This window comes from Elephas maximus, chromosome 11 (assembly GCF_024166365.1).
Source record: "Elephas maximus indicus isolate mEleMax1 chromosome 11, mEleMax1 primary haplotype, whole genome shotgun sequence".
Lineage (NCBI taxonomy): Eukaryota > Metazoa > Chordata > Mammalia > Proboscidea > Elephantidae > Elephas > Elephas maximus.
In genome coordinates this window covers 110201334-110227855 of record NC_064829.1, presented here as the reverse complement: position 1 = coordinate 110227855, position 26522 = coordinate 110201334, and the positions used below count along the sequence as shown (strand labels likewise).

At 43.2% G+C, this 26522-nt stretch overlaps 1 protein-coding gene across 1 annotated transcript in view; it reads right to left on the bottom strand.

The window, feature by feature from the left end:
* Window positions 1-201: 201 nt before the first annotated feature.
* Window positions 202-26522, bottom strand: part of LOC126086298 (cytochrome P450 2B11-like) — a 29023-nt gene continuing 2702 nt past the window's right edge. Inside the window, 9 exon segments of the mRNA XM_049902450.1 lie at window positions 202-267; window positions 592-691; window positions 823-998; window positions 11144-11151; window positions 21849-21990; window positions 23503-23675; window positions 24884-25025; window positions 26120-26164; window positions 26166-26297. Of these exon segments, the coding sequence (XP_049758407.1) occupies window positions 202-267; window positions 592-691; window positions 823-998; window positions 11144-11151; window positions 21849-21990; window positions 23503-23675; window positions 24884-25025; window positions 26120-26164; window positions 26166-26297 (984 nt within the window).

Here is a 26522-nt window from a genome sequence, read left to right as displayed (position 1 = left end):
AGGCACACTCTAAGTACTTGGCACATAACACACCTAACCCTCACAGCAACCCTACCTGATAAGTGCTATGATTACCTCCATTTTACAGAGGAGGGAAACTGAGGCACACAGAGTGGTTAAGTCTCTTCTCAAAGTTGGATCCTAGCGACCGGGATTTAACCCCCTGGCAATCTGGCTCCAAAGCCTGGCATTTTAGCTCCTCTACACAGATGCAGGAGCCATCATGATGCAGGAGCCATCATGAAGTTGAGGATCAAAGAGAGTGGCCTGCAGAAGACACAGGGTCAGGGGTGCAGCCCTACACAGTGACAAGCCACCCCCATGCACTGGACAGAGCTCTGGAGACCTAGATTCCAGTCCAGCTTTGTCACTTTGTGCAAGTCACTTTATTTATGCCTCAGTTTCCACATTTGCAAAATAGAAATTGTAGTTCGTATGACTCTTCCCTCCTCACCAGAGTTTAAGGAAGATCAAAGATGACAGCGACATGCTAGTGCTATAAAGAACGCAGTAACTATTATTCTCTGTGTCCAGCTACTGCAGCCCACTCAGCTTTCCAGGCTCCACCCAGCTTCCCAGCCCGACTCTCACCTGGCTGTCTCCTCGTAACCCCATGACAGCCTCATAGGAAGGCGGGCAATCAGTAGGGTACAAGGGCGCTGGGCTGTCCATGGATCCATTGTAGGTGATGCTGGCAGGTTGAGGGAGAGTGTTAAAGCCTGGAAAGAAAACTCCTACCCCACCGAGATCCCTCCCCACCGGTCCAAACTCCAGCTACAGCCTCCTCCCTTGGTTTCCCCAGCAAGACCTGCCAGGCCTCACCTCTGTGCATCTGTTTCTGAGCTGCAGGTATACTCCAGGGGATAGTAGGGTGGTGGGGGCACAGGGGGTACAAATTCCTCCAAGTCCAGCATGGTGTGTAGAAAAGGGGCTGGGGGTGAGGATGCACAGCCCAGAGGCCCCAGGGGCCCGGAGACTGAGCGCTCAGGGGCCAGCTGCTGCAGGGCAAGCAGATCAGAGTGAAACCTTGGTGGCCTAGTGGTTAAGTGCTACAGCTGCTAACCAAAAGGTCAGCAGTTCGAATCCACCAGGCACTCCTTGGAAACTCTATGGGGCAGTTCTACTCTGTCCTGTAGGGTCGCTATGAGCCAGAATCGACTCGACGGCAATGGGTTTGGTTTGGTTTTTGGGTTTACTCTCAAGAGCTACCACCCGTCTGTCAGTTTGTTGTGCTGTGGTGGCTTTCGTGTTGCTCTGATGCTGGAAGCTATGCTGCTGATATTTCAAATACCAGCAGGGTCACCCATAGTGGACAGGTTTCAGCAGAGCTTCCAGGCTAAGGCAGACTAGGAAGAAAGGCCTGGTGATCTACTTTCAAAAGTTAGCCAGTGAAAACCTTATGGATCACAACGGAACATTGTCCAACTAACTGCTTTGGACTCATCATCAGGAGGGATCGATCGCTGGAGGAAGACATCATGTTTAGTGAAGTAGAGGGTCAGCGAGGGAGAGAGAGATCCTCAGAGAGACGGATTGGCACAATAGACATGCCGGTGACTGTGAGGATGGCGCAGGACCAGGCAAAATTCCATTCTGTTGTACATAAGGTTGCCATGAGACAGCAACTGTCTACCTACTCCCGAGAGAGATCTGGGGACTCTAGGGATGTGGCCCCCAAATTTGGAGAAGTGGGGGCTTTAGCCTGGAGTCCATGGGTCACCAAAACGAGCCTTGTGAATGCCCCAAAATGGTCACACAACACAGGGCCAGGTCATACCCCGAGAAGCTGTGTACAAGTACTGTAGGCCCCTGGAAGGTACAGCTCTTTTTAATTTTATCGTGGTAAAATACATATAAATTTTTTCATCTTAGTCATTTTTAAGTGAACAATTAGACATTAGTTGCATGTACAGTGTTGTACAACCACCAACACTATCTATTTCCAAACGTTTTTCATCAACCCAAACAGGACCTCTGTACCCATTGTCTTTGCCATCTAGTGCTGCTGTAACAGAAGTACCGCAAGTGGATGGCTTTAACAAAGAGAAGTTTGTTTTCTCACAGCAAAGTAGGCTCAATGTCCAAATTCAGGGTGTCAGCTCCAGGGGAAGGCTTTCTCTCTCTGTGGGCTCTCAAGGAATGTCCTGGTCCTCAATCTTCCCCTAGTTGAGGAGCTTCTCAGGCACAGGGACCCCAGGTCCAAAGGATGTGCTCTGCTCCTGGCACTGCTTTCTTGGTGGTATGAGTTCTCTGACTCTGCTTGCTTCCCTTTCCTTTTATCTCTTAAGAGATAAAAGGTGGTGCAGGCCACACCCAGGGAAACTCCCATTACTTTGGATTAGGGAGGTGACCTGAGTAAGGGTGGTGTTAAAATCCCACCCTAATCCTCTTAACATTAAATTACAATCACAAAATGGAGGACCACCACACAATACTGGGAATCATGGCCTAAACAAGTTGATACACACATTTTTGGGGGGACACGATTCAATCCATGAAACCCACTAAGCAATAACTCTCTACTCCCCATTCCCTGCACCCACCCCTGCCCCAAGCCCCTGATAACCTCTAAAATACTTTGGTTTCTATAAATTTGCCTCTTCTAGATATTTTATATAAAAAACCAAACCAACCTCGTTGCTATTGAGTCCATATTGACTCATAGGGATTATGCAATATCTATACAAATATTATACAATATTTGTCTTATTTATTCCGCTTGTTTATTCTACAAAAAAAAAAAAAAAAATCTAGCTCTTATTTATTCCACAGACATTTATTGTAATCCATAGTATATATCAGGTACTGCCCTAGGAGCTGGAAAGTCCTCAGAGACCAAAGCAAACAACCACCAAAATAAGTAAATGAGAATCCTTACCCTCACACAGCCGCTGTTTTAGTAGGAAGGGAAGTCATCAGAACAAATGTCTGATAACTCTTGGAGTTTGTCAAGCCTGCGCTGGCCTCAAGGGCTTTGCCCTTGCTGTTTGTTCTCCTGGGAATGCTTTTCTCCAGACCTTCCCATGACCGACTCTCAAAAGTCACCTTCTCAAAGAAGCCCTCCCTGACTACCCAATCTAAAGTAACCCGCACCAGTCAGTATCCATCACGTTTCCTTGTTTAAACTTCTTCATGGTATTTAGCACTAGCTGAGATCAACTTGGAACCCTGGTGGCACAGTGGTTAAGTGATACGGCTGTTAATCAAAAGGTCAGCAGTTTCAATCCACCAGCCGCTCCTTGGAAACCCTACGGAGCAGTTCTACTCTGTCCTATAGGGTCGCTATGAGTTGGAATCTACTCTGCAGCAACGGGTTTTGGGTGTTTTGAGATCATCTTGCTCATCCAATGTACTGCTGGCTTTTAGTCATCTCTCGTGCTTGAATTTACAAAATTTATTCAGGGAGGAGCCTTGGTTTTCTTGTTCTTTGCTATAGGCCCTGTGCTGACTGTACCTGCCATGTAGTATGTGCTCACTAAACCTTTGTTGAGCCAACGTGGGAAAGAGTTTGACAGTTCTTTAAAAAGCTCAACATAGATCTATGACCCAGCAGTCCTACTCCCAAAAGAGTTGAAAGCAGAAAAACAGATACTTGTATACCAATGTTCATGACAACATGATTCACAGTAGTCAAAAGGTGGAAACAACCCAAGTGTCTATCAACAGACGAATGGATATACAAAATGTGGCATGTCCATACAATGGAATATTATTCAGCCATAAAAAGGAATGAACTTCTGATACATACTGCAACATGAATGGACCTTGAAAACATTATGCTGAGTGAAATAAGTCAAACATACAAAAAAACAAATATTGTGTGATCCCACTTACGTGAGATATTTAGAATGGGCAAATGCATAGAGACCAAAGTTTATTAGTGGTTGCCAGGTGTAGGTGGGAGTAGGAGATGGGGATTTATTGCTTAAAGGGTGTTGAGTTTCATTTAAAACCCGCTGCCATCGATTCCAACTCATAGCGACCCTGTAGGGTCTTCAAGAGATGGCTGGTGGATTCGAACTGCTGACATTTTGGTTATCAGCGGAGCTCTTAACCACTGCCCTACCTATCTGGGGTGATGAAAAACTTCTGGCAAACTTTTTGTTATATATGTTTGGGATGGTTAAGATTATGTGTCCACTTGGCTGGGCCATGATTCTCAGTGTCTATATGTGATCACCCCCATGATGGGATCTGTGAGTAGCCAATGAGTTGAAGGGAGTTTCTCTGGGCACGTGGCCTGAATCCAAATATAAGTGGACATTCTGGCTTTCGCCTCCTCTGGATCCTGTGGCTGCCTCCTGTTCGTCTGACCTCCGGTTCTTGGAACTTGAGCTAGCAGCATATCTGCCAATCACAGGATTCCTCAGTCTTCACAGCCTGTGAGCAAGAGCCCTGCTCTCTGACCTGCCAATCTTGGGTTCACCGGCCCCTGTGGCTACATGCATCAGAGAAGACTCTATCTTAATTCACAGACTTGGGAAGTTCCAGCCTCCACAATCGCGTGAGCCATTTCCTTGATATAAATCTCTCTCTCTCTCTATATATAGGGCCGCTATGAGTGTTTTATGAGTCAGAATCGACTCGATAGCAAAGGGTTATATATACATTTATACACTTTACTGTTTTGCTTCTCTATAGAACCCAGCCTAAGACAATATTTTACCACAATAAAATAAACAAAACCTTTGTTCTTCAGTAATGATGACTAACTCACGCAGTACTCATAGCCCCGTAGGCTTTCCAAGGCTGTAAATCTTTAGGGAAACAGACTGCCACAACTTTCTCCCGTGGAGCAGCTGTTGGGTTCCAACAGACCTTTTGGTTAGCAGACAAGAGAGTGCTTAACCATTGCGCCACCACGGGTCCTTTATATAAGGAAAGTGGGAGAGTAAAGGAGAGAAGAGAAGAGACAGCCAGGAGGGGAAGGACACCAGGCACACGTGTCAGAAGTCCAAAGGCAGGAAAGACAAGAAGACAGGGAGGAAGGTAGAGAGAGGAGGGAGAGGCTGGCTCCCCAAATCCTAGCTAGATCCCTCTGCCTGCACCTCTCCCATCCAGGCCCTAATTCTGGACTATCCGTGTTTGAGGACAGGTTTGTGACAGCCACCGGACTGTGTGCTCTGGGAGGGCAAGGTCCCAGGCTGTCGCAGCCATTGTTGTGTCCCCTGCCCCTTGAGAGGCTGCTAAGTAAATATTTGCTAAAGGACAGCTTAAAAAGACAACAGGCTACTGCAGTAGTCCAGGTTCAAGATGATGAAACCAGAGCTGAGGCCGGAGAGAGTGCCCAGGGGAGGGTGACTGAGCCCTCTCTCTGCTTCTTCCTCCCCGCCCCCCACCCACATGCTGTCCCTCTCCCCAGCCCCACCCTCAATCAGCTCCTGCCTGACCTGGATGGGCATCGGATTTCTCAACCTCAGTTCTGGTTCATGTTGTTCAAACAGTTTCCTTTCCAAACAAAACAAGCTGCAACCTTGGCAGGGTCTATGCCTGCGGGGCGATGGATCACTTTCATGTGGCCTTTCTCACCATGGTCTTCTAACTCCCACCCAAGTGATTGGGTGGGACTGTGCAGATAGGGTAATTGTGGCCCACCAAAGAGATTGATCAGTTTTGCTTGAGGTGAGCCATGCCAGGACAGATAGGATCCCACCACCACCAAGGAAGAACAGCCAGGAGGAGAGAGTGCCGTGGAAGGGATGGTTGGTATCAGAATTGGTAAAGATGGCAGAGTGAGGAGAGGAGGCATGTCTGACGTTCTCCCTATAGGAATCAGCCTTGGGCTGTTGATCTTATTCTGCTTCCCCCTCATGAAGTTAAAGGAGGTCAGATACCACCCCAGGCTGTTTTCACAATACCCTTCTCCGCTCCACCCTCAGAAGAAGAAGAGTTGATTTGTGGGAATGGTGGAGTGAGCAGGACAGGGCCCCCTGGCCAGGTGACTCTGTAGGGTCAAGGCTTGGAGTGGGTGCTGTGGTCCTGGAGGTGGTAACCCTGGGCTTGTATGCCCCCTGTGGGAGAAGCATTGAAACTGTACTGTTCAGCTGGGAGGTAAGAAAGCCTGCTGGGAGATTGTTAATGGGGAGCTCCAGAGATGGCAGCCCCGCCAATCTCTGGCTGAGAGAATCTGCCCTGAGGGCATCACCGTATTTGCTGTTCTTCCGTAATGTTCCAAAAGGTCCATACCAGACCTCGCGTTCTGGCTGTCAGGCAGTTAGAATCTTGAGATCTCAATCTCTCTTTCTCTTCCCTTCCCTCTGCCTCTCATTCTCTCACCCTCTCTCTACCTCTCACATCTGTCTTATTCTCTCTCCCTGTCTTTTCCATTCTTCTTCTCTGTGTGACTCTCATTTTCTCTTTTCTCTACCTCTCTTCTCATCTGAGCAACCCCTTTCCTCCTCTTCTCCCTCTTTCTGTCTCTACATCTCTTTCCCCTCCTATCTCCATCTCTCTCTCCTCTCTCTCTTTCTTCTGTCTCTGCTAGCTCTCTCTCTTTGCTGTTCTTTATTATTTATTTATTGTGCTTTAAGTGAAAGTTTACAATTCAAGTCAGTTTCTCATACAAAATCTTATACATACATTGTTATGTGACTCTAGCTGCTCTCCCCCTAATGTGACAGCACACTCCTTCTCTCCACCCTGTATTTCCCATGTCTATTCAACCAGCTCCAGTCCCCCTCTGCCTTCTCATCTTCCCTCCAGGCAGGAGCTGCCCACATAGCCTCACGTGTCTACTTGAGCTAAGAGGCACACTCCTTGCCAGTATCATTTTATGTCTTATACTCCAGTCTAATTTTTGTCTGAAGAGTTGGCTTTGAGAATGGTTTTAGTTTTGGCTAACAGAGAGTCTAGGGGCCATGACCCCTGGGGTCCGTCTCTTTGCTGCTCTTTAAATCACTCTCTATTTCTCTCCCTCCTCACCCTCTTTTTTTCTCTGTTTATCCTCTTTTTCTCAGGGCCTATCTTCCTCCTTGATTACTGAGTGAAAGAGGCTTTGGGTATCCAATTTGTCAGCTGTGGTTATTTTAGTGAGGAAGTAGGGGAGGGAGAAGCTGGCAGGTGAGTGGTAGGTGAGTAACCTTATGCTATAACTGCAATAGAACCCAATAAAATTTTTTAATATAACTTATTTTTTATTGTGGTAAAATATTTTTAATAGAAAATTTACCATTTTAACCTTTTTAAAGTATACAACTCAATGGCATTAAGTATATTCACAATGTTGTACAAGCATCACCACTATAGACTTCTAGAAATTTTTCACCATTTCAGATGGAAACTCCATACCCATTAAGCAGTCACTCCTCACTCCCCCTTTCCCAAGCCCCTGGCAAACACTAATCTACTTTCTGTCTCGATGGATTTGCCTATTCTGGACCTTTCATATGAATAGAATCATATGATATGTAACCTTTTTGTCTGGCTTTTTTCACTTAGTGTAATGTTTTTGATGTAATGTTTCATCCATGTTGTAGCATGTGTCAGTTCTTCATTTCTTTATGAGGCTGTACAGTGTTGCATTGTATGGTGTCTTAGGCTGGTTCTCTAGAGAAGCAAAACCAGTAAAGCGTATAAATACATACGTATATAGAGAGAGAGATTTATATCAAGGAAACAGCTCACGCAACTGTAGAGGGTGGAACATCCCAAGTCTGTGGATCATGATAGAAGCTTCTTCTGATTCACATAGCCGCAGGGGCTGGTGAACCCAAGATTGGCAGGTTGAAGAGCAGGGCTTTTGTCATGGGCCGTGAAGATCTCCGAATTCGAAGATCAGCAGGCAGGACTGCAAGCCTTGTCTTGATTCACGTAGCTGCAGGGGCTGGCAAACCCAAGATTGGCAGGTTGGAGAGCAGGACTCTTGCTCACAGGCTGTGTAGATTGATGAATCCCAAGATTGGCTCGAGTCCCAAGAACCGGAGGTCAGATGAACAGGAGGCAGCTGCAGGATCTAGAGAGGGCAAAAGCCGGAACGTCCACTTATATTCAGATACAGGCTACGGGCCTGAGAGAACTCCCTTTGAACCAACTGGCTACTCATAGCAGATCCTATCATGAGGGTACTCACATATAAACACAGAATCATGGCCCAGCCAAGATGACACATAATCTTAACCACCACATATGGGTATGCCAAATTTTGTTTATCCGTTCATCAGTTGATGGACATTGTTGTTGTCAAATTATTGTTTCATGGATAGTGCATGTTATGGATTGAATTTTGTCTCCCCTTCCCCAAATATGTGTTCTAGATCCTAACCCCTACAGTGGTTATAGGTGCCCTGATGCTGCAGTGCCTAAGAGCTCCAGCTGCTAACCAAAAAGTTAGTAGTTTGAATCCACCAGCTGCTCCTTGGAAACACTTTGAGGCAGTTCTACTGTGTTCTATAGGGTCTCTATGAGTCAGAATTGGCTTGATAGCAATAGGGTTTTTTATAGTGGTTATAATCCCATTTGGGAATAGGTTTTCTTTGTTGTGTTAATGAGCCAGTATTAGTATAAAGTGTGTCTTAGTCAATTTCTTTTGAGATATAAAAGAGTATATTAAACAAGCATCAAGGAAGCAGAGATGGGGAAGATAGATGCCAAGCATAAGAAGATTGCTGAGGAAAAGAAGCTGAAAGGACCTTCTTCCAGAGTCAACAGAGAAAGCCGTCCCCTAGAGCTGGCACCTGAATTCAGACTTCCAACCTCCTAAACTGTGAGAAAATAAATTTCTATTCATTAAAGCCACCCATTTGTGGTATTTCTTTTATAGCATCATCAGATAACTAACATCAAGCTTCTGTTGGGGTGATGAGAAAGTTTTAGAAACAGTGGGGAAGGTTGCATAATGTTGTGAACGTAACCAGTGTCATTGAATTGTACACTTAAAAATGGTTAAAATGGCAACTATCATGCTATGTATATATATTTGACCACAATAAAAAAAAATTTTTAAGTTAACCATGCTGTATTAACACGCATATATTCCAACAAGAGAATATTCCATTTCCTTAGTTATCTAGTGCTGCTATAACAGAAATACTACAAGTGGATGGCTTTAACAAAGACAAATTTATTCTCTCACAGTCTAGGAGGCTGGAAGTCTGAATTCAGGGTGCCAGCTACCCGGGAAAACTTTCTCTCTCTGCTGGCTCTAGGTGAAGGTCTTTGTCATCAATCTTCCCCTGGTCTAGGAGTTTCTCAGTGCAGGGACCCTGGGTCCAAAGGATGCACTCCCCTCCTGGTTCTTCATTCTCGGTGGCCTGAGGTCCCCCTGTCTCTCTACTCACTACTCTCATATCTCAAAAGAGATTGACTTAAAATACAATCTAATCTTGAGTCCTGCTTCATTAACATAACTGCCTCTAATCCCGCCTCATTAACATCAAAGAGGTAGGATTTACAACACACAGAAAAATCACATCAGTTGACAAAATGGTGGACAATCACATAATACTGGGAATCATGGCCTAGCCGAATTGACGCATGTTTTTGAGGGACACAATTCAATCCACAGGACCTGCTATTGTGTGTGTGTTTAGATGTACATTCAGGACATGCCTACCATGTGCTGTCTGTGATGTATCTGTCACTTTGTTCTGTGCCATCTCTGCTTCGTACAACATAGAAGAAGCCATAGAAGGAAATCGGAGGCATGATTCTAAGATTTGATGCAGTTTCAAATGCTTTTAAGACCACTGTGTTGGTTAATGTTATGTGTCTACTCAGCTGGACTATGGTGCTCAGTTTGGTCAAATACTAGTCCAGACGTTATGCAAGTGTTCTGTAGATGTGATTAACAGTTATAATCAGTTGACTCTAAATAAAGAAGATTGCTCTCAATAGTGGGAATGGGCCTCATCCAATCAGTTGAAGACCAGAAGAGCAGAAACTGAGGTTTCTGGAAGAAGAAAGAATTCTGCCTCAAGACTATAACATAGATATCCTGCCTGAATTTCCAGACTGCTGACCTGCCATATAATTTCAGACTCAAGACTGCAACATCAAGTGGTTCCTGAGTTTCCAGCCTGCCCTACAAATACTGGACTTGCCGACCCCCACAATCATGTGAGCTGATTCCTTAAAATAAATCTTTATGTACTCAAGTAAGCCCAAGTGAGCTGTGCCAAGAACATCCCACCCATACTGTTTTCCTGTCGGATCCTGGGTGATATAAACAAACTGTAAAGCCGTACGAAATATGAAACGGCTGAGACTAGGTGAACTGGGTAGCTATGATACAGGTGAAACTTGAGCATCAACATGCAAAGAAATGTGCTGGACGGACACAGCTACATTGCACCTGTGTGACCCGCAAACCCAAACCCATTGCTGTCTAGTCTATTCTGACTCATAGCGACCCTATAGGACACAGTAGAACTGCCCTATAGAGTTTCCAAGGAGTGGCTGGTGGATTTGAACTGCCAGCCTTTTGGTTAGCAGCCATAGAACTTAACCATTACGCCACCAGGGTTTCCACAAGCATGGTACACCACTTTTATTTTCCAGTTAATCACTTGAGGCTTCACACGCCTGTGTCTGTCCCAAACTGCCCAAGAATCCAGGGGCTTATTTGGTCCAAAGATGTCAATTTTGACTCCAGAAGGCAGGTAGAGAGAGAGTGGCACAGTCTCCTGGGTTCACATATGCCTTCACTTCCAGATGATGTTTAAATTGGGTACTGCCCCACCCACTCCATTGGCATGGCAATGCCCTCTCTTGTTGCATCCAGCAGAGCATAGATGACACACTCACAGGGTTGAACAAAAGGGAGGTTAATGGAAGGCCTATCTACAGAGGGGGACAGTGGTGGCTCAGTGGTAGAATTCTTACCTTCCGTAAGGGAGACCTGGGTTCATTCCCAGTCAATGTGCCTGAAGCACAGACACCACCAGTCTATCCTCGGAGGCTTGCTTGTTGCTATGGTGCTGATCAGGTTTCAGCAGAGCTTCCAGACTAAAGCAGACGAGGAAGAAAAGTCTGGTGCTCTACTTCCAAATATCAACCAATGAAAGCCTTATGGAGCACAAGAGTCCAGTCCTGGGGTCACATGGGTTGGGGCCAACTCAGTAGCAGCTAACAACAACAACATCTACAGAGGTGTAGGCAGGGTCAAGGGAACCATCAAGGGATGGTAATAGTGAGAAGCTGTTCTCACCTCTAAGCCTGAAGGGACAAGAGGAACATGAGCTATTACCGGATCCATGGAAAAGAAGCTATGGACCAATGGCTGGACAGGAATGCAGCCATTGCCAAAAACATGGTGAGGCAGAAAGGAACCTCTCTCTTATTCTGGGGCCTTCTGTTGGTTGAACCCAACCAGAAGTCAAAAAACAACGGATCCTTCAGGTTCATAGAAGTCAACCCCACCCTACCCCAGAGCCCAGAGTTGGGCAGAAAATGGGGCTGGGGGAGGGGGCCAAGAGAATATCCAGCACACTTCACCAAATGTCTAGACAGAGTGTTTTGGTACAACACTTTGCCTCCATAGGTCAAACTCATATCCTCTGCCACTGTTTCTCAAAGCATGCTCACCATGCAACAGCAATGATTGGGTTGGTAATTAACTCAGGCCCATCCTGGATCATCACCCTTTCGATGAATTCAAAATCAACTGATTTGGGACCTTAATTACCACTTCTCCTTTGTCATATTCTACTGGCTCAAAGCAGGTCACAGGTTCTGCTAACACTCTGTTGAGAAAGAGAAAAGAAGTCCCTGGTACCAAGGAACTGGTGTGGTACTCTCCGCTAGGCTGTGGTGTTGCTGTGAGATAGCCTGGCACTCACAGCTAGGTCTTAGTGCTCTCTTGTTGAACATAAACAGTTTCATAGAACATCAACTTCAGACAGGGCCATAGACAAAATCAAGACTATGTCGTGATCATGCCTGAGCACAGACAAAACATGAACATTGTCCAAGCCACAAAGTACCAAATATCCTCTCTCTCAGCTAGTATGAGTGGCTGCCGCTTCTTTTGTAATTACAGCTTTAACCTCTGTGGAGTCTACCTTCTCTATAAATAAATTACATGTGGAGGAAGGTACTTCTCCTCAATCTTCCCCTGGACTAGGAGCTTCTCCTCACAAGAACCCCAGGTCCAAAGGATACTCTCTGCTTTTGGTGTTTCTTTCTTGGTGGTATGAGGTCCCCTCACTCTCTGCTTGCTTCTCTTTCCTTTCATCTCTTGTAAGATAAAAGGTGGTGCAGGCCACACCCCAGGGAAACTCCCTTTACATTGGATCAGGGGTGTGACCTGAGCAAAGGTGTTACGTCCCACCCTAATCCTCTTCAACCACAGGCAGAGATTATGATTTATAACACATAGGAAAATCACAAAATGGAGGACAACCACACAGTACTGGGAATCGTGGCCTAACCAAGTTGACACATATTTTGGGGGAATACAATTCAATCCATGACAGTGCCCAATAACATACATTTATAAATGTTTTTATGCATTTGTGTTTTAAGTCATGTAGGTTATAACAACTAGAGTTATAAACCAAAAATACAATAAGCTAGGCCTTTATATTTGCCCATAAAATTATCTTTACCAGAGATCTTTATTTCTTCATATAGCTTCAAGTTACTGTCTAGTGTCCTGTTACAATCCGAAGGACTCTCTGTAGCATATTTTCTGGGGCAGATATACTAGTAATAAAACCCCTTAGCTGCTGTTTATCTGATAATGTCTTAATTTCTCCCTCATATTTCTAGGACAGCTTTCAGGAAAGGCCTGCTGCTTTTACACCCTGCATGAATTCTGAGATAGGCAAAATGGAGATGAGCACCTTGTGTCAGTCCTTCAGGTAACCCCCAGATAGATTGGAACAGACACACAATAGTTTGTGAATAAGATCTCTGTTTCCCTATCTAAAGTATGAGAAAACATTCCTCCCTGGGAATGTAGGCTGCCGCAGCTTTTTTTTTTTTTTTTAATAATTTTATTGTGCTTTAAGTGAAAGTTTACAAATCAAGTCAGTCTCTCACATAAAAACCCATATACACCTTGCTACACATTCCCAATTACTCTCCCCCTAATGAGACGCTGTCTCCCTCCACTCTCTCCTTTCCTATCGTTTTCGCCAGCTTCTAGCCCCCTGCACCCTCTCATCTCCCCTCCAGGAAAGAGATGCCAATATAGTCTGAAGTGTCCACCTGATCCAAGAGGCTCGCTCCTCACCAGCATCCCTCTCCAACCCACTGTCCAGTGCAATCCATGTCTGAAGAGTTGGCTTCAGGAATGCTTCCTATGCTGGAGCAACAGAAGGTCTGGGGGCCATGACCACCGGAATCCTTCCAGTCTCAGTCAGACCATTAAGTCTGGTCTTATGAGAATTTGGGGTCTGCATCCCACTGCTCTCCCGCTCCCTCAGGGGTTCTCTGTTGTGTTCCCTTTCAGGGCAGTCATCGGTTGTGGCCAGGCACCATCTAGTTCTTCTGGTCTCAGGATGATGTAGACTCTGGTTCAATGTGGCCCTTTCTGTCTCCTGGGCTCGTAATCACCTTGTGTCCTTGGTGTTCTTCATTCTCCTTTGATCCAGGTGGGTTGAGACCAATTGATGCATCTTAGATGGCTGCTTGCTAGCATTTAAGACCCTAGATGCCACTCTTCAAAGTGGGATGCAGAATGTTTTGTTAATAGGTTTTATTATGCCAATTGACTTAGATGTCCCCTGAAACCATGGTCCCCAGACCCCTGCCCCTGCTACACTGGCCTTCGAAGCATTCAGTTTATTCAGGGAACTTCTTTGCTTTTGGTTTAGTCCAGTTGTGCTCACCTCCCCTGTATTGTGTGCTGTCTTTCCCTTCACCTAAAGTAGCTCTCATCTACTAATTAGTGAATGCCTCTCTCCCACCCTCCCCCCTCTCGTAACCACAAAAGAGTATTTTCTTCTCAGTTTAAACTATTTCTCAAGTTCTTATAATAGTGCTCTTATACAATATTTGTCCTTTTGCAACTGACTAGTTTCACTCAGCATAATGCCTTACAGGTTCCTCTGTGTTACCAAATGTTTCACAGATTCCTCACTGTTCTTTATCTATGCGTAGTATCCCATTGTGTGAATATACCATAATTTATTTATCCACTCCTCTGTTGATGGGCACCTTGGTTGCTTCCACCTTTTGGCTATTGTAAACAGAGCTGCAATAAACATGGGTGTGCATGTATCTGTTCGTGTAAAGGCTCTTATTTCTCTAGGATATATTCCAAGGAGTGGGATTGCTGGATCGTATGGTAGTTCTATTTCTAGCTTTTTAAGGAAGCACCAAATTGATTTCCAAAGTCGTTGTACCATTTGACATTCCCACAAGCAGCGTAGAAGTGTTCCAATCTCTCCACAGTCTCTCCAACGTTTATTCTTTTGTTTTTTTGGATTAATGCCAGCCTTGTTGGAGTGAGATGAAATCTCATTGTAGTTTTGATCTGCATTTCTCTAATGGATAATGATTGTGAACATTTCCTCATATATCTGTTAGCTACCTGAATGTCTTCTTTAGTGAAGTGTCTATTCATATCTTTTGCCCTTTTTTAATTGGGTTATTTGTCTTTTTGCAATTGAGTTTTTGCAGTATCATGTAGATTTTAGAGATCAGGCGCTGATCGGAAATGTCAAAGCTAAAAACTTTTTCCCAGTCTGTAGGTAGTCTTTTTACTCTTTTGGTGAAGTCTTTGGTGAAGTGTTTGATTTTTAGGAGCTCCCAGTTATCTAGTTTTTCTTCTGCATTCTTTATAATGTTTTCTATACTGTTTATGCCATGTATTAGGGCTTCTAACTTTGTCCCTATTTTTTCTTCCGTTGTCTTTATCATTTTAGATTTTATATTTAGGTCTTTGATCCATTTTGAGTTAGTTTTTGTGCATGGAGTGAGGTATGGGTCTTGCTTCACTTTTTTGCAGAAGGATATCCAGTCATGCCAGCACCATTTGTTAAAAAGACTGTCTTTTCCCCATTTAACTGATTTGGGGCCTTTGTCAAATATCAACTGCTCATATGTGGATGCATTTATATCTGGATTCTCGATTCTGTCCCATTGGTCCATGTATCTGTTGTTGTACCAGACCAGGCTGTTTTGACTACTGTGGTGGTATAATAGGTTCTAAAATCAGGTAAAGTAAGGCCTCTCACTTTGTTCTTCTTTTTCAGTAATGCCTTATTTATCTGGGGCCTCTTTCCCTTCCATATGAAATTGGTGATTTTTTCTCCATCTCATTAAAGAATGTCGTTGGGATTTGGATTGGAATTGCATTAAATGTACAGATGGCTTTTGGTAGAATAGACATTTTTATAGTGTTAAGTCTTCCTATCCATGAGCAAGGTATGTTCTTCCACTTTTGTAAGTCTCTTTTGGTTTCTTGCAGAAGTGTACTGTAATTTTCTTCGTATAAGTCTTTTACATCTCTGGCACGATTTATTCCTAAGTATTTTATCTTCTTGGGGGCCACTGTAAATGGCATTGATTTGGTGATTTCCTCTTCAATGTTCTTTTTGTTGGTGTAGAGGAATCCAACTGATTTTTGTATGTTTATCTTGTATCCCGATACTCTGCTGAACTGTTCTATTAGTTTCAGTAGTTTTCTGGAGGATTCCTTGGGGTTTTCTGTGTATAAGATCATGTCATCTGCAAATAGAGATACTTTTACATCTTCCTTGCCAATCTGGATGCCCTTTATTTCTTTATATAGCCTAATTGCTCTGGCTAGGACTTCCAGCACAATGTTGAATAAGAGTGGTGATAAAGGGCATCCTTGTCTGGCTCCCTATCTGCATGGGAATGTTTTCAGGCTCTGTCCATTTAGGGTGATGTTGCTGTTGGCTTTGTATAAATGCCCTTTATTATGCTGAGAAATTTTCCTTCTATTCCTGTTTTGCTGAGAGTTTTTATCATGAATGAGTGTTGAACTTTGTCAAATGCCTTTTCTGCATCAATTGATAAAATCCTGTGATTCTCGTCTTTTGTTTTATTTATGTGGTGAATTAGATTAATTGTTTTTCTAATGTTGAACCATCCCTGCATACCTGGTATGAATCCCACTTGGTCATGGTGAAATTTTTTTGCTATGTTGTTGAATTCTATTGGCTAGGATTTTGTTGAGGATTTTTGCATCTACATTCATGAGGGATATAGGTCTATAATTTTCTTGTGGTGTCTTTCCCTGGTTTTGGTATCAGGGATATGGTGGCTTCATAGAATGAGTTTGGCAGTATTCCGTCCTTTTCTATGCTCTGAAATACCTATAGTAGTAGTAGTGTTAACTCTTCTCTGAAAGTTTGGTAGAACTCTGCAGTGAAGCCCTCTGGACCAGGGCTTTTTTTTTTTGTTGGGAGTTTTTTTTCTTTTTTTTTCAATCTCTTCTTTTGTTATGGGTCTATTTAGTTGTTCTACCTCTGTTTGTGTTAGTTTAGGTAGGTAGTGTGTTTCTAGGAATTCATCCATTTCTTCTAGGTTTTCAAATTTGAGTATAGTTTTTCATGGTAATCTGATATGATTCTTTTAATTTCAGTTGGGTCTGTTGTAATATCGCCCATCTCATTTCTTATTTGGGTTATTTGCTTCCTAATCTGTTTTTCTTTTGTCAGTTTGGCCAATGGTTTATCAATTTTGTTGAGTTTTTCAGAAAACCAGCTTTTGGTCTTGTTAATTCTTTCAATTCCTTTTCTGTTTCCTATTTCATTTAGTTCAGCTCTAATTTTTATTATTTGTTTTCTTCTGGTGACTGTGGGTTTCTTTTGTTGCTCTCTTTCTATTTGTTCAAGTTGTAGGGATAATTCTTTGATTTTGGCCCTTTCTTCCTTTTGGATGTGTGCATTTATTGATATAAATTGGCCTCTGAGAACCGCTTTTGCTGTGTCCCAAAGGTTCTCATAGAAATTGTTTTCGTTCTCACTGGATTCTATGAATTTCTTTATTCCATCCTTATTGTCTTCTATAATCCAGTCTTTTTTGAGCAGGGTATTGTTCAGTTTCCAAGTGTTTGATTTCTTTTCCCTACTTTTCCTGTTATTGATTTCTACTTTTATGGCCTTATGGTCAGAGAAGATGCTTTGTAATATTTCAAAGTTTTGGATTCTGCTAAGGCTTGCTTTATGACCTAATATGTAGTCTATTCTAGAGAATGTTCCATGTGCACTAGAAAAGAAAGTATACTTGGTTGCTGTTGGGTGGAGTGTTCTGTATATGCCTAAGAGGTCAAGTTGGTTGATTATGAATTTAGATCTTCTGTGTCTTTATTGAGCTTCTTTCTGGATGTCCTATCCCTCACCGAAAGTGGTGTGTTGAAGTCTCCTACTATTATTGTGGAGCTGTCTATCTCACTTTTCAATGCTGTTAGAGTTTGTTTTACTTGTCTTGCAGCCCTGTCATGGGGTGCATAAATATTTAATATGGTCATTTCTTCTTGGTGTATTGTCCCTTTAATCATTAGATAGTGTCCTTCCTTATCCTTTCTGATGGATTTAACTTTAAAGTCTATTTTGTCAGAAATTAATATTGCCACTCCTGCTCTTTTTTTGGTGGTTGTTTGCTTGATATATTTTTTCCATCCTTTGAGTTTTAGTTTGGTTGTGTCTCTAAGTCTAGGGTGTGTCTCTTATAGCCAGCATATACACAGATCTTGTTTTTTAATCCATTGTGCCACTCTCTGTCTCTTTATTGGTGCATGTAGTCCATTTACATTCAGGGTAATTATGGATAGGTATGAATTTAGTGCTATCATTTTGATGTCTTTTTTTGTGTGTTGATAGTTTCTTTTTCCCACTTGATTTTATGTGCTGAGTAGATTTTCTTTGCATATTTTCCTTTCCTCATATTTGTTGTTGTTCATTTTCTTTCTGCGGAGTCTGTATTTTTCCCTTGTATTTTATTTTGATGAGTAGGATAGTTTGACTCCTGTGTGGTTACCTTATTATTTACCCCTATTTTTCTAAATTTATAACCAAGAGTGGGCAAGACCAAGGTGGCCTCTGGGCTGGAGGGCAATTTGGGCTGCATCCTGTTGACTGCAGCCTCAGTGGAAAAGGGAGGGGCCCAAAGAACTGCCTCTTGCATGGTGGTAGACTATATAATCATTCACAAATATTCATGGCACATCTCTGGGTGGATTAAACAGCTCAGTGCTGAACTTGAATGTTGGACTTGCTTTGACCAATGGAAAGAAACAAAAAACAGAAAAACGAAACCAGTTCCCGTCAAGTCAACTCCAACACGTGGTGACTCCGTGTGTGTCAGAGTAGACCTGTGCTTCGTAAGGTTTTCAATGGCTGATTTTTCAGAAGTAGAGCACCAATCCTTTCTTCCAAGGCACCTCCAAGTGGACTTGAACCTCCAACCATTCAGTTAGCAGCCAAGTGCATTAACCATTTGCACCACCCAGGGACTCATGGAAGTGAAGGCTAAATTGCTGTGCTGCTTTCCCTGTTTCTGCCTGAGTCAGGATGGAGCCCCATCAGCCTGAGTCTGTAGGTGATTGTGATGAATGTTGTCCGCCTGCTGCCCTGCATGGAAATGTTGCATGTGCATGAAATGAACCTCTTGTCTTTAAGCTGCTGACATATTCAGGCTGTTTGCTCTTGAACCCTAACCTGCCCTAACGAGCACAGACCATGACTCCCTAGGGAGGCTTGGTCAGATCCCCTGCCTTCCCTGGGCCTCTCTTATTCCAGCTTTAGTAAGGAGTGTGTGATTCAACACTAAGACAGCTATTATTTCTAAGAGGTCAAAAGAGAAAAACAATTCTAGCATCTTGACAGGAGCTGAAAAGATACTTAAGACAACTCAATACCCAATCCTGATTTAAAAAAGAAGAACCTGTTGTAAAATGGGGGAGGGGGGGGATTTTTTTCCTAATTTGAATTAAAATTGAAAAAAGGGTGTGGTAGAATAACCTAAAAATATCTGGAAAAGACAGATAGCCAGCATTAAGTTTAGTAGAGAAAATGGAAAATAGTCTCCCTAAAGCGAGGAATAAGGAAAGATTGCTCACTAACACTACCATTATTTAAAATAATACTGGAAGTACTAGGTCAGGGTCTTAGAGGAAAATTGACACAAGGATTTAGTGAAAAAAGGGATTAGGTTAAAATATCATCATTTGAAGAGGCTAAGACCAATTATCTAGAAAACCCAAGTGAATCAATGAAAAACTGTTAGTAATTAAAGCATTACCTGGAAGTTGCCCAGTCACAACAGAAATACACAAAAAATCTGGCCACCTAAGATACAACTGGTGAAGAATATTGAATATACATGGACTGCCAAAAGAAAGAAAAAATCTGTCTTGGAAGAAGTATAACCAGAATGCTCCTTAGAAGCAAGGATGGCAAGACTGCGTCTCACATACTTTGGACACATTATCAGGAGAGATCAGTCCCTGGAGAAGGGCATCATGCTTGGTAGAGTAGAGGGCCAGCGAAAAATAGGAAGACTCTCAACAAGATGGATTGACACAGTGGCCACGACGATGGGCTCAAGCTTAGCAACTATTATGAGGATAGCACAGGAGCAGGCAGTGTTTGGTCCTGTTGTACATAGGGTCCCAATGAGTTAGAACCGACTTGATGGCACCTAACAACACCAAGATACAATTATTGGTCTCTTCCCATCTGGAGCAAAGGAAAGTGAATGAAACCAAAGACTCAAGGAAGAAATTAGTCAACAGGACTAATGGCCCATGTGAACCACAGCCTCTCCTAACCTGAGACTGTAAGAACTAGATGGTGCCCAGCTACTACTACCGAGCATTCTGACCAAGAACACAATAAAAGGTCCTGGTTAGAATGGGAGAAAGATGTAGAACAAAATTCAAATTCATAAAAAAGACCAGAATTTACTGAACTGATAGAGGCCAGGGGAATCCCAAGACTATCACCCTAAAATACCCTTTTAACCTGGAACTGAGGCCACTCCTAGGGGTTACCTTTCAGCCAAATAATAGATTGGCCTATAAACAACAACACCCATGAGGAATGTGCTCCTTTAAACAATTAACTATTTGAAACCAAACAGTCAACATTTACACAAAAGCAAAGATGAGAAGGCAAGGAAGGGTAGGGAAACTGGATGGACTGAAACAAGTCAGGCGGGATGGAAATAGTGAGTGCTGACACATAGCAGGGATTGTAGCCAATGTCACGGAACAATTTGTGTACGACTTGTTGAATGTGAATCTAATTTGCTGTGTAAACGTTCACCTAAAACACAATTAAAATGTTCAAAAATAAATAAATGAAATAAATACACAAAAATCAATGGTTTTCTAATAAACTAATTGAAACAATTAAAAATATGTTACAAGAGGTTCTGTAAACAATAGCAACAACCCCTTCCCATGTATCTTAGGAACAAATTTAGCAAGAAAAATGTAAAACCTAGTAGAAAAATGGAAGCAAATACACCCTCAAACAATATGAGTCAACTCAATGGAGAAACACACTATTTTTTGTCTGGGATACCTCAAATTGTAAAGTTGTCAAGGCGATCCAAATTAATCTACAAATTTAAATTAATCCTAATAAAATCCCAGTGGGCCTTCGAGACCTTGAAAAAATGATTCTAAAGTACATTTGGAGAAAAAATGCCTCAGACGATGTTAGATGAGCCATGAAGATATCGGATAAAGAAGAGCAACAGAAGGAGACTAACAACAACAACAAAAAACCCTAGCCATTGAGTCAATTCCTACCCATAGCGACCCTAGAGGACACAATAAAACTGCCCCATAAGGTTTTCAAGGAGCAGCTGATGGATTCGAACTGCGCCACCAGGGCTCCAGAGGAAGACTAAAACCTGTTGCCATCCAGTTGATTCTGACTCATAATGACCCTATAGGACAGAGTAGAACTGCCCCATAGGGTTTCCAAGGAGCAGCTGGTGAGTTTGAACAGCTGATCTTTTGGTTAGCAGCCGAACTCTTAACCACTACACCACTAGGGCTCCAGAGGAAGACTAAAACTAAAAAATTTAAAAACTAGCCCCTGTAAAATATTAAAACATATTATACAGGTATAATAATGCCAAAGCATTATGGTATAGCCAGAAGAGACCAACAGATCCATGGATAAACCAGAAATAGACCCCAGGAGATTTAAGAATTTAGTATATCATAAATCTCAAATCAGTGGGGAAAAGATGAATTGTTTGATACATGATTTAAACAGGGCATCTTCACTATTCTGTGAGTGAATACTCCTCAAATTTTTGTGCTCCTTTGCCTCATCCTTGGATTTAAACAACTGGCTAGCAGAAAAAAAGTAAGCAAATTAAATTTTCTTGTGTTCCCGTCCCTTCCTTTTCTTTTCTCCTTCCTACCTTTCTTTCATCTAGTTTCCTACCTATCATCTGCCGACTCACCTATCAACTACCTCTGTGTGTGTGCACATATTAATAAAAATTTTGGAAGGATGCACTCCAAAATATTAACAGGTCTGTTTCTGTGTGGTGAATCTCACTTCCAACTTTATTTCAAGTATAAAAGTTAGCAGGGAGAGGTAAAAAAAAAAAAAAAAAAAAAACCAACAAAGTTATTTTCATTTTGAAAGGAAAAAAGAAGGGGCTGCCTTTCTCATTTGTTTGTATATAACAGATGCTCAGTAATGGATCATTTATCTGTGCTCTGTGTATGTGTGTGTGTCTGTTTTTCACTTCATCTATCATCAACTTAGTTTCTATCTTTCTCCCCTCTTTCCTTCCCTTTCAGACTATCTTTGTCTATGTAGATGTCTTGCTTACTGTTTCCTTCAGAATCCTTGGTGTTTTTTAAAAAAAAATGTTCACCCTGCATTTGAGGTGCACAAAAGGAGAATATCACAGGCAGAAGAGGGGATGAGCACTTGTTCCTTGTGGGGAAGGACAGAGCTTACCCACAGAGAATGGGATGAAGGATTCCTGCTTCCTGAAGTTGCTGTCCCCATCCAGGAAGTGGCCAGGGTGGAAGGCGTCTGGTTTCTCAAAGTGCCTTTGGTCAGGGAGGACGGAACTCATGATAGCGTACGTGGTAGTGCCCTACAAGGACATCAAAGTTGAGGGAACTCAAGTGGCCATCAATATGGAGTGGCTGAATCAATTATGGTGCGTCCACAACTGACAATCACAGCACCCACTCTGTAGCTCTACAGTTGGTAGACAAAATATTGAAATAATTCTTCTCACTGGGTTAATAGTTGTGTCCCAAACCTTCTAGATACCTCCAACCATCCGCCATGATCTTTCTTCCCCAAGGCCCTCTGGACTTGTCCACTATTTCTCAACTGTAAGGTTCATATCTGGATCAGCAGAGGCCTCCAAGAACCCAAGTCCAGCACTAGGGCTGAAATTTAACCTGATGGGTTGGTGCCCATGGGGTGATTAGATACTGTGACTATCACCCCTAGGTACATCCATATTCAGGAATACTATGCAACTATGAAAAAATGAGTTAAAGATACGCCTATGAGGTACTGTTACATTAAAAAAGGAAAGCCCCCCAACATATACAGAGACACACACACAGAGCAATAAAAAACAAGTGGCAAAGTGTGTTGGTATGAACATATAGACAGTTGGGGAAGGAGACATGCCACACTGTAAGCGCAAGTTGCAAAGTGATAGAAATCGTGTGAACTATTTCTTGGATATATGTAGACATATGCTTTACATGTTAATATGAAATTAAAGTGTGAAAGGAGAAACATGAGACTGTGAACACCTTCTCATGAAGGAGGGAGGTAGGGGAGATGATTAAACAGATTTTTTTAAAAAAAAAAAAAAGCTTATTGTATAGCATGGGGCCCTGGTGGCTCACTGGTTAAGCATTTGGCTGCTAACCAAAAGGTCAGCAGATGAGCCCACCAGCCACTCCTCAGAAACCCTATGGGACCGTTCTACTCTGTCCTATAGGGTCATTATCAGTCAGAATCGACTCAATGGCAACAGATTTATTGCATAACAAGTTTCAATAAATACGCAGTACTTTTTAAGTAAAAGAAAAATCTAATATGCCTATGAATTGTGGTGTTGGCAAAGGACATTGAACGTACCATAGACTGCCAGAAGAATGAACAAATCTGTCTTGGAAGTACAGCTAGAATGCTCCTTAGAAGCAAGGATGGAACGACTTCACCTTATGTACTTTGGACATGTTATCAGGAGGAATCAGTCCCTGGAGGAGGACATCATGTTTGGTAAAGTAGAGGGTCAGCGAAAAAGAGGAAGACCCTCAACAAGATGGGTCAAACATAGCAATGACTGTGAGGATGGTGCAGCACTGGGCAGTGTTTCATTCTGTTGTGCATAGTGTCGCTATGAGCTGGAACCAAGTTGACGGCACCTAACAACAACAACAATAGAGGTAAAATAAATAAATAAATAAGATAGAATAGATCGGAGAGGGCTTTTCTGTATTTCCAAAATCTTCCACCCTCCACAGAAATCTGAATGTAAAAATTCTGATTGTAGTCCAAGGACCAGAGACATGAACCCTAAGACTACAGGCGGCCAGAACCTCTGTCCAAGATTCTGTTTCCCTGCAGGTCTCACCTTAGGGAAATGGGTGTCCCTGAGGACACAGTGGTAGATGCCAGTGGGGGTGAGGTCACTGTATCTGTGAATCTCATGGATGACGGCATTTGTGTAAGAAATTTTGTCCCTGTCTTCAAGGGCTGGGAGGCAGTGTGGGCCAAGCACCCTGTCGATCTCTGCGTGGACCTTCTCTGGGGGGTAAGGGCAGGGTTTCATCAGTGAATGCCTATAACACTAGACTCAATCAAGGGACCCATGAAAGGACCTGCAAGAGGGAGTGGGGAGGGTTTTATGAACTCTAATAAAAGCTTGGGTTGTTGCTCCTTCTCAGTGAAGAGAGAGGGAAGTAAAGCCAATGCTTTCTTTATGGGGAAGTCTCGCATGATGTCTCCACTTCAGGGAGGTACACTTGGGGTAGAGGTGTTGCACAATGAGATCAAACTGTTGTGGTTCACTGGGTTTTCACTGGCTGATTTTTTGGAAGTAGGTCACCAGGCCTTTCCTCCTAGTCTGTCTTAGTCTGGAAGCTCCACTGAAACCTGTTCAGCAACATAGCAGCACGGAAGCCTCCACTGACAGATGGGTGTTGACTGCACTTGACGAATGGGGGGAAGTTTATTCAACACTTAAGGTCAACTTTTCCTCTTTCATTCTCTTTCTCCCTACCTCCTTTCCTTCTTTCCTCCCTCCCTCCCTCCCTCCCTTTTTCCTTTGTTTCCCTTCCTCCCTCTTTCCCCCTCTTCCCTTCATCCCTTTCTCTCTCCCTCCCTCCCTTTTTACACTAAGACTGAGTCATGGCTGGGATTGGTGTCAGATCCTGTTCACTAACTGGCTCTGTGATCTTGGATAAGTCACTTCCCCACTCCGGGCCTTCAATTTCTTACCTGTAAAATAGATGAGAGTTTCTCAAAAATCTGGTCTGCATACCACCAGCATGAGAACCAACGGAGGGGTTTCTAAATTTGTTGTAAACCAGCAATATACTCAAAATAGTCAAGTTCTTTGTCCATTTCAAAGTGCATGGTCAAGAGCCATGTGCTTTTGTAGACTACAAAATGCTTTTTGAATAGTGATGGTTTGTAAACTGTAAGGCACTTTGCAGTTGCCAAGTCCTCCGCAAATGATAAAATACTTCAAGCACACAAAAGCCCCTTCTAAAATGAAGGGTGCTTCCTTGAATGAAAATTATTTTGTAAACTGTGAAGTGTCTTATCAGCTTCAAAGGGCTGTGTCAGTGGCACAGGTTTATTATAAATTACAAATCTCTGCAGGGTTTTTATTTTTCAGACACGCCAAGACGGAGTTTTCTGTCTCACCCATCAATCTACCTACCACCTTCCACCATAGCCACAGAGACCCTCCCTCCTCCCCTGGCCAACCCACCAGAAGCCCAGCTCACCTAAGACGTCAGGGTTCTTGACAAGGAGTAGAAGCCCATGGCACAGGGTGGTGCTGCAGGTCTCAGTGCCAGCTAAGAAGAGTGAGAGGACGGTGTGGACGAGATTCTTATGGTGGAACTCACTCTTAAGAATGGAGCATTCCTGGGGGTGATGTGTCTTCTTTTCAACCTACCCCCATGTTTCTCTGTGCCAGTTTTCTTTTTCTTTTTCTCTATTCAAGGCCAATAGAGTGGCCAAATGCGTGAGCTGTGGAGCCAAACTGCTTGGGTTCAAACCCAGGCCCTACAGTTTCTTAGCTGTGTGTCTTTGGGCAAAAAACTTAACCCCTCTGTGCTTTAGTTTCCTCATCTGGAGTAGTTTTAATAAAATGTATATAAGTGCTCAATAAACATCAGCGATTAATATCTTTATTTTATAATTGTTGTTATCCCTCTCTGTCCTTGGGTGTTTTTGCCCTCCTGATTGGCCCTTGCAGCAACTATCCGGGAGTGATATTAAAAGTATTTAATTAGTGTGGCACTTCCCAGAGGCAGTGGTGTTTTAGTGGTAGAATTCTCGCCTTTCATACGGGAGACCCAGGATTGATTCCCAGCCAATGCACCTCACGCGCAGCCACCACCCGTATGTCGGTAGAGGCTTGTGTGTTGCCGTGATGCTGAACAGATATCAGTAGAGCTTCAGACTAAGACTAGAAAGAAAGGCCTGGGGATCTACTTCTGAAAATCAACCAATGAAAACCATATGGATCACAAAGGTCCTATCTGCAACCAATCATGGGGATAGCACAGAACCACGCAGCTTTTGTTTAGTTACACATAGGATCGCCATGAGTTAGCAGACTCCATGGCAGCTAGCAACAACAACATGGCACTTCCCAAACCAGTTAAAAAAGACATGGGCCTCCAACCAATCAGAATAGGCACGGGCCTCCAACCAGCCAGAATGGGAAGAAGAAGAGAGGAAATCAGGGTCTCAGAGGCCCCTTGCTGGGTCAGATGTTAATTCTTTAGTTGCTGCCTCTTAGCTGGCATTGGGTGGGGCCTGGTTTGTCTGAGGAAGGAAGGGGTAGATGGAAATCTTGGGCCAGTGGCTGTTTATCAATCCCTAAAGAGGTATTTCAATACATCAATGGAGGTATAACAATACATACATCATACCCAAACATACTAACTCAATATCAGTGCTGTGTCCATCACTCTCTTTCCCACCTACCCCCAATCCAGCTTGGCCCTTGCCTTGTCCATGCAGAGCAAGAAGGAATCAATGAAGTCATGGGGGGGCACTGAGGCCCAGGGATTTCTGGTTCTTCTTGATGTTCTCTGTGATAAAATCATTCAGTTCTTCAATGATGCTGTACAAAAGTTTGTGGGTGCCAGGAAAGTGTTTCAAAATGGCAGAGAAGAGCTCAAACACCTAGAGGAGTAAGCAAGGCTTCAGAGTCTGTTCTACCCTCTCTAGACTGCGAGTCCAGGGCTTCCACTATGAGGTTGTGCCCTGCACAAGGGAGCAACATCCAAGGGGCACCATTCACTCTGTAGGCTTGGGGAATGTGCCTCCCAGCTGAGCGTGCACGCACGTATGCACATGTGCACAAACACACCCAATGGTACACTTTCCAATCACCCTCTTAAATCCACT